At 40.3% G+C, this 8,903-nt stretch overlaps 1 protein-coding gene across 1 annotated transcript in view; it reads right to left on the bottom strand.

Annotated features, from left to right (window-relative positions):
• Positions 1 to 696: 696 nt before the first annotated feature.
• The window catches only part of LOC104464697 (inducible T-cell costimulator-like), a 9,598-nt gene continuing 1,391 nt past the window's right edge, over positions 697 to 8,903 (bottom strand). Inside the window, exons 2-5 of the mRNA XM_010077484.1 lie at positions 4,162 to 4,200; positions 2,878 to 3,216; positions 1,375 to 1,487; positions 697 to 790 (exon numbers count right to left, since the gene is read on the bottom strand). Of these exons, the coding sequence (XP_010075786.1) occupies positions 701 to 790; positions 1,375 to 1,487; positions 2,878 to 3,216; positions 4,162 to 4,200 (581 nt within the window). The 3' untranslated portion in view covers positions 697 to 700. The remainder of the gene's footprint in view (positions 791 to 1,374; positions 1,488 to 2,877; positions 3,217 to 4,161; positions 4,201 to 8,903) is intronic.

Below are 8,903 nucleotides of genomic sequence, written 5' to 3'. Positions count from 1 at the left end.
AGAACAGTACTGAAGTGGGTGTCTCATGACTGAGCACAGGACCATCATGAGAGCTCAGGAAGGCCGAGAAAGGTGAGGAAATGCCGATTTCCCATTGTCCAGGTTCACACAGCTGGAAACCTCTGCTGCCAGAATTTCCATGCCACAAGCAACTTACACCTGGAATAGGAATGGAGAGTTAGTTACATGCAACCCCCTTACATCTGAATCAGTCCACATTCTGCTTCTGTTCTCTATCCCAAACTGCTTCTAGCTACTATGCAAGGGCTTAAGCAGTTAGGAAGTTCCTCATTCTCTACAGATTATTTTCCCTTAGCCAGTAACACTCAGTACATATAACAAGTCACTTCCCCAGAGAGATTTTGGGTACCACACATCATCCGAAGAATCTGAACGGAACAGTTTCACATCTCTTCCTCAAGCATAAGATCATTACTTTGCACTGATGAGAAGCAGTTGCATTTCTAAGAACCAGCTCACCATTCTGATTCAAAAGGTTTCTAGCGATTTTGCGTTTCGTTTCCTCTTCCTGCTACATGGTAGCATGAATTCCATTAAAAAGCCATTGTAACAGTCTCAACCATCCAACCACCCACCTAGAATTAATGGGAGACACAGGAAGCAGCCCTTTCCCTCCCAGAGAAAGCCTTGCAACCTTGCAACAGCTAGAAGCAGAAGTACAACTAGGCTTAATACAACCTCAGATTCTTTGTTTTTTAGCTGGATTCACTGCTGCCATGGGCATGTATTCACTGTTGTACTCGTGGGAGTTGGATTCAGACTTCTGGTTCTGCAAACAGAGAGAAAATGCCATTAATTTAATGTGTTCACTAACCACTGCTACTCCTGCCTTTGTTCTTTAAGTAGGGCAGTTACTCTGACTGTGTTCAGTAGGAATATTAAAGCCAGAATAGACAGGCAGTCACGTAGAAAACCTGGAATAAAACAAACTGAAAATTAAAACCACACATTATCTAAAGGAATAACTAATGTCCATGGTCTCCTTTCTTTCCTGAGCCAACTGATTCTTTGTTTAAGTGGTTCTGCTCCAGAAAAGAGCTGGAATTGCTCCACTGATTATTTGTTTCCCTTTCTTGAGGAAAACAATCAGGTGAATTGCTTACCACAGTAATTTTCCTATGATTCACAGCCTTTAAATCAATAAACAATTCTGTCTCAGAAAAATTAAATCTAAGCTGCTGTCATCAATGACTGAATTCCAGTGGTAAATTAACAAGTCAGTCTCTCTGTCAAAAAGCACATCACGTGCTGAGTGAGTACGTGCCTGTCCCACCCGCTAAATCTCATTAAATCAAGTTCCTCATCCACGACCTTTGGAAGGAGGGTTGTGCAGAATCTCATAGACTTACTTACCTTGTTCCTTAAGCAACAGGCTATGACACAGCAGATACAGGAAATCATGGCAAACATGATCAGGCCAGTAATTATCCATGACATGAGTCCCAGTGAAATGCAGTCTTCTTTATCTGGAGATGGGGAGGCAAAAAAAGTCATTACTGAGAATTTGCATTTTTTCCCCCAGAGATAATTTCTCAAATTGTTTCCCCTCTTCTCTTCATATTAATAAAATTGAGCTCTGAAGAAGGATCTTTTGAGGTGAAAAGCCACCTTGGAAAAGTGTGTTCAGCGGGTAGCAGAACATTACAGTTTTCTAGAAGGAGAGGTGAAACTGTTGGTACACAGGGCTAAAAGCATAGACTGAAAAGAAACAAAAGCCAGGCTTGAGAGCATGATGGTATTTCAGATCTGAGCAAGGTTTAAGCTTACATTCAGTGAGTACCACAGGTAATTTAAAGGGCAGCCTGGTCAAAAGAAGGGTGAACTTTGGCAGTCATGTTTGGATAGGAAGGCAAGCTGAGGGACACAAATTACCCTTGCCCAGATCCTTGAGAAAATATGATCGGGGATGAAACACCTGGCAATAGCTATGAGCATCTGACTATCCATACAAATGGAAATGGACAGCTTTGGGAAACACTGCAGACAAAAAAGGATGTCACAGCTTGATTCTGAGAAACTGTTTTAAGTTCAGAGAGGGCTGAGAGATAATTTGACCCATCCACATAATTTTAGCCTTAGCATTTCAGCTTCTATCTTTGTTCAGTCCTGGTGTTGAGAGACAAAAGATAGCAAGGAAAGGAAAACAGGCAGTAGCATGTTGCAACTGAACTATATGGAGATGGTTTCAGCTTTATATACCAAAGAGCCACTGAGTAAAAAGTAATTCAAAATTAAAGCCTGTGCAGTGAGTCTTCTGAAGTTAGTCCAAGCTCTTCTCAGTAAAAGGCCAAAAATTCTCAGCAGTTGTGGGTTTCTTCTTCTCTAAGAAGGCTCTAAAGCTGAACGCATGTTTCAGAGAGGTGAACACCATCTTCTTCACATCAGTGTGGCAATCAGAGTTCCATATATCACTACTAGCACAGATATTTAACAGATGATTCTTTTTTTTTATCCTAGGTACATGAAGATAGCTCTCAGAATGTATTTTTTTCCCCAGCTAGAAATAGTCCAACCTTTGCATTCAGCAGCTTGGAGAATAGACAATGGGAAGTTTCTGCTGCAGGCAAAGGTGGGACTGCAGTACTCCAGAAGATGTAGTCTAGCTAGCTTGGGTGTCACCAACAATAAGCAGAGCTCAACGTGGCCTGCAAATCCTGCCCAAGAAGGTGAATAAATATAGGGAGGCTGTACTGAGCAGTGTGCCGCCACAGCTCCACTGTTACCAGCCACCTGCTAAGTAGTGTTAAGCTGTCTTGGAAATGTCTGTGCAACCTCTAGTCACATTTTTCACTGCAGCGTAGCTATGCCCAATCTCTACTTATCAGTAAACTGAAGTGAGGAGAGAAGTAAACTTACCTTGGATGTACAAATAGGTTTCTTTCAGACGGCAATCTATGTAAGGAGGGGGTAAGAACATCTCCAGGCAGTAGGTATAAATGTCAATATGCTTTCTTTCCAGATTTTTAAGAATGAAAGTGGTGTTGCTGTTTGAATGCTCTGTCTGACAGTAGGTGACATTACTCTTGGGGATAACTTTCTCCTTGCTCAAATGGATTGCACAGATCTCCTTCTTGTCATGCCCTTTGAAGAGGGTCATGCTGAACTCACTCACATTTTTGGGGTTGGGGAATGTGAACTTGAAGTTTCCATTTTCAAATTCTACCATCACCTGGGGGTCAGAGACATGAGGCTGATCTGCAGACACGAAAACAATAAGTACAGTCACTCACACAGCAATAAAAAGAATATCTAAAATGTTAAGAAACTCATTTAAATGAAGCAAGTGAACCACGTGATTGAAAACCAAGGCATGTAGGGACTCAGAATACTCTGGCTGTGGAAAGCAGCCTCTATAGTGAGAAACCAGTGCATCATTCTGGTCATGTCAGACATTACTGAGAAAATAAATTAGATGAGATAAGACCTGGCCTGTTATCTGCTATAAGGCTGGAGAGGTCACTGTAAGCATTGGACCAGTGAGTTATTTGGTAGTGTTTAAAGGCCCCCTTGGACCAAACACTATATGCACGTATAATCCCTGCCTCAGACTGATTGTCCTATTCATAGGTAAAACAAGGTGGGACAAAGACGATGATAATTATCTCTGGTTTGTGGTTCATAATCTGCACCCTAATAATGTAGCTGAAAACTTGAAATGGGATGTGAATCCAGAACTCCTGCATAAGTGCCTTAACCACAAGACCTGTCTTTCCTTTCTAGAGTAGGTAGTGGTTTGAGGTGTAACATAAAGTTTAAGCCTAACTACTTAGATGGCTGCAGCACCTCTATCACTAACATAGTGGGAAGAGTAGAGGACAAATGTCACTTTGTGCATGCACCCACGTGCAATCCAAAAATCACATTTGACCTTCCCAAAAACTGTCTGAAAAACTCTCAGATGTTGTACAGCTCTCATTTTGCAAATTTCTTGGAGAAGAAAGAAAAGTTAACTGATCAAGGACCTCCTGCTACCTCACAGTTTGACTTTACAAAGTCAGCAACCAATAGCATGGGAAACTCCCTCAGACAAAAATGTGTTAAATTGTGCTGTGAAAAAAAAAGACAGTTTTTCAAGGGCAGTATTTTCTGACCTAGAAAGGCATTTCAAACCATAAACCAAGTTACACAGATGTGTCTTACCTATATTTTTGCATGGTCTTGACGAGCAGCTATCAACTCCTGAAAAATACAAAATTGTTTTCTGTTTAAAATTCAAGAAGAGAGATGCAGGAACAGGGGCTGAGCCATGCAATGTTAACATGCTGAAGTTATTTTCTAATTTTTGTCTGTAGCCTATCTGATCCTGCCTGTGCTAAATTATAAAATCATATGATGTGGTAAAAGCACAAAACATAAAAATCAAAGTAGGAAGAAAATTCATTAAGCAAGAATTAATATTGATCATACATCTAGCATTTACAAATTCTTAAAACACCTTTGAAAAGTAATAGATGTGCTTCATAAGTAGAAGCTGAGATTAAAGTAACATTTCCCCAAAAATACTGAGGAAATCTGCCCCCAAATAAAAGAGCATACTTTTGATTTCTCAGGAATCCAGAGTCTGCAGACAGCCAGCATTATACTTTGTTTCCAGACCAAAGTGCTCATTTTGGTCTATGTTATTCTGTTTCCCTCACTGCTCAACACTGCATCAGAACATCTTACAGCACATCCAGAATTAATAGTTGGAAGATGCTCTAATACATACAGCAAGAAAATATTCAAGCAATGCGTACAGTTTTGTTGCCTTTTCAATAGCAACTTTTTCTCTTCATGATTGTTGTACTGCATCCAGTCCATTGTGCATAGGCAGCCTCCATTACAGGAGACAGGCACATTTTTAATAATTGTTCTGGATTTGCTTTTTAAGCCACTGCCTCCGTCACCACCCACTGTGGCAATACTGAAAGTGGAATTTCCTGGCTGGGTCTGTGGCATGTACTGCTTTGAAATGATTTGTATGTCAGTACTGGCAGCATAGGACAGCCTGACAGTGTTTCATTTGGAATTTTTCTTTTGCAGTGCCCTGAAACTAATGGTACAGATAGGTACACGGACAAGTAGAAAAAAAACTGTATGTGCTTTTCCTGTTTCTTATAGCCTGAGTGAGTTCTTCAGAGACTGCTTTAGATGGAAATATACGCTACATTAGGATTTTGCGGAGCTAAGGTAATATGGGGCAATACTTAAACTCTTTAATGCGCCATCCGACTCTTCTTGCTGCTACATGGTAGTCTAGATCCACAGAGAGCAGGTCCCCAGCTGTGCCAGGTATTGCACTGATTACACAGTATAAATAATCTTTTTCCTGAGCCACCTGCTATCTTTGACATCCAGCCTACATATGCACACGAGTTTATTCTCATTTGGGTACATTTGTATGGTCTCAACTCTTTCTGGACAGAGGCAATCTTTTTGTGTTCACACTTTTTCCTTCTTTGAATTCTTGCTCCTCAATTACCACCATTGGCAAGGGCATTGCAAGAATGATACTTGTTTAAAATATTTTTAGTGTGACAGATAAGCTAATGGACTTCTGGAAGACACTTTGCGATACTCAGTTGGAAAGCAATAGAAAATGTTATCCCTTTTTGATTGATTTACCCTCTTCCTAGTTATCACATTCTTCCTAGTTTACTGTGCACAGTCAGCACCTTTATCTAATTCAGTGACAGGTCTAGTATCGGTACTTCTCTTAGGACTATTACTTCAGTGTGATAACAGACAGGGTATTTGGCATCTTATACCACTGCTGTGAAGATAAGACAGACAAAACGCACAACTCACCAACCCACAGTGAAATAGAACTGTAGATACACTGGAGACACAGATACAGAAAGTGCAAGCCCTCATAATGATATACAGTATACTGAAAAGCTGAAAGCAAAGGTCAGATAAAGAAACAGTTCTTGATGACTTGCATGTTGCATGGCGAAAGAAAACAGCTGCTAGGAGAACAGCATTTGAACTAAAAGTCTTTTAAAATGCTCTGTAGTTTGATGGCCTGTAGTTTGGTGACATAGAGCACTAAAATTAGGCTGAACAGCTGACAAATTATTTAGGGAAGAGAATTAAAAAACAAGTGTAGTGATATTACAGAAGCTAGGGAGCATGGTGAATATGTAAGCTGACCTGATAATTTTGAGAAGCATCTACCTGTAGCTGAGACTATTACATTTGTCACTGGTCATCTGAGAAGAGAGGCAGATGCTGACTCTGTTGGGGCAGCTACAGAGCCAAGCAGTGCCACGTTACCCCAACACCCCAGAGGAGCCTGGGGCTACCCTACTCTGAGTGCTAGAACAACAGCTTTTCATTCCATTTCTCTGTTGGTCTCCAAGAATAGTCCAATTTTGCTGTTAGCTAATGAAATCGCCCTTTCATACCAGGCGATTTAAAATGTTTGTCAGAGATCATGGTTTTAATCCTTTTTTTTTTTTTTATGGAAGAGGGCAGAGAGAGGTCATTAAGCACATAGCTCATGTGACCCTGTGGTAAACTGAAAGATCATTTTGTATCCTCTCAGGCCCAGAAGCCTTAACTGCCTGTTTTCAAGAAAGACTCAGTAATGTATTTCTCTGAACGAGCATTTTGGTAAATGTAAGTAGTATTCCTCTGAAACAAGTGTCTGTGTAGAAGAGTGTGCTTAGCATAGTACAAAGGGAGCATATTTTAAAATTAGATTAACAGTGCCTGAGATTAAAACACAAAATTGTCTACATGGGTGACCACAATGGGTGAGATCTGATACGCATTTCCAACTCACTAGCTTTTCTGCATCAGCTCCTGCTGTGAATGCTCTCCCTGCGTGCTGAAAGGTGCCTTATTCCCCACCCCCTGTGCCTGGTTGCTCTTCTCATGTGCCCATTTGTATCAGTTCATTCCTAGGGTAATCCTAGGGATCTGTAACACTGTGGTTAATGGCCAGACACGTTTGTGATGTCATTTGCCAAGCTACAGTTAGAATAAATGTACATTTAGGGGGATGGCAGATAGGAAATGGGTTTAAGTGTCCAATAACATTGAGAGATTCACTTACGAAACCTCCCTAATACTATCTCAAAAAATACGTGAATAAAAGACTCCATCACGATATTGTTGGAAATGAGCAGAAGGATCTCACTGGTTTGGTAATAAAAATGCTTAGATTTGACCATAAGGCTCGTTTTTGGTATTTTTCATAAAAGAGTTAATTCAATTGCATTTGAGGGTTTTGAGACAAGAGGAAACAAATCTGTAATTCATTTCATAGCAGTGTCACACCGTGGAGTTGCATGGAGTTGCATAGAGTTGCTCCTGGCTCACCTCATGTGAAGCAGAATGTCAAGACAAATATTGTGGTTCCTATGTGAATACAAGAGATAAACGTGTGTATGAAAGTAGCATCTTGCTGTGTTAAACTATGAAAGTGTGTGTGTGTGTACATTCTATGTATATGTGCATTTACAGTCATGTACATTTCCGTCTCCATTTCATCTTCACCACAGTGGGAAAGCACTTTGGCAGAGGTTTGGGAATTTCGATGGTACTGTGCTTGGACACTGAGGCCACTGGAAAGCAGGCTATTTTCATTTTAATGGGATTGCAGTTTTGAGCTTTCTGGTTGCTCTTTGGCAATGCTATTTGCAAACGTCACCAATCCATTACACATTTGGTTCCTAACAGAAGTTTAAAACCCACTTTCAATTAATTTTAAAACTTGGGATTTAGGGTAGGAGTATAGTATACTCTTGCTTCATCTTCTTGCTGTTTGTTTTATCTGCCCCAGCTCTCAGAAAACTAATTAGCTTATAAAAAGAGCAAGCATAATTTCACTTGTGTATGTTTGCCTCTGAAGATAAGCAAGGAGAGTGCAGACCCTGCCTTTAAAACAAACGCATTTATTTTGTTAATACTAAATGCATAATGAAACCACACACAGTCTTTTAAGTTGCTATAGTTTTGACCTTTCAAGGCACTCTGAAAGATGACACTGTCAATTCAGTGTCATTACTCATACGCCAAAACTAACATGTTTCTATCTTTCAAGAATCAAGGATAAAGAGAGGAAAGCAATGCTTATGGGGAAAGCAAGTAATGGCCAGAATTCCTCTAGGAAGCCATCTATAATCTGAATTATTTCTGTGACACATGTTGTGAAATACAGAAACTCTTATAAAATATGCCACTAATACAACAGCTGTTGTTGATAATATTTCAGACACCCTTCTAAGAAATTACCATGATTTCCTCCTGTAGTGACAACAGCAGATCTATGGGTGAGCAACGATAATGCCTTCCAAATACTGGCATGCAAAAGCTCACATGCAAAGTTTCATAGCAAGGGCCACAAGTGCTATGGAATCCTACAGCTCTGTACTCCAAAGTCCCATTGCCTATGTTCCTCTGCAGGCACCAGAGAAGTTCCATGCTCTTACGAACAATTTCTTTATCATGATCGGGTTATCAAATCCTAATACACATAGAAACACATATATCACCTTCAGTGACCAATTTACATTCAAAAAACTATTCGTAGACCACAAGTAGGTCTTGCTAATTGCTAAGTCAACTCCTCCCCAAAATCTCAGAAGTTACTCTGCTTTTACTCATAAAAATTTGCCACAGTGCTTGGCAGCACTCTCTGGAGTGCTAGCTTGTTCTCTAAATGAGAGTATCATACTAATCTGTTGCATGTCAAGCCAATCTTCTATAGCCCTTTTCTTTTTATCAAGAGTCGTAATAATTAGTACTTTTTAGGCTGAAAGATAAGCTTTAGCACTGTAAGGTAAAAAACCTGAGACATACCATTTCTTGGTACAGGCAGTCTCTTTCTGCTGCCATCTCCTCTCCCCAGCCCCCTGCCCAAATCTGATCTTCCATATTTGAAGGAAGGGAGAAAG

Source organism: Pterocles gutturalis, unplaced genomic scaffold, assembly GCF_000699245.1.
Source record: "Pterocles gutturalis isolate BGI_N339 unplaced genomic scaffold, ASM69924v1 scaffold49158, whole genome shotgun sequence".
In the NCBI taxonomy this organism is placed as follows: domain Eukaryota; kingdom Metazoa; phylum Chordata; class Aves; order Pterocliformes; family Pteroclidae; genus Pterocles; species Pterocles gutturalis.
The sequence above is the reverse complement of the archived record's forward strand: the minus strand, read 5'-3'. Positions and strand labels throughout refer to the sequence as shown.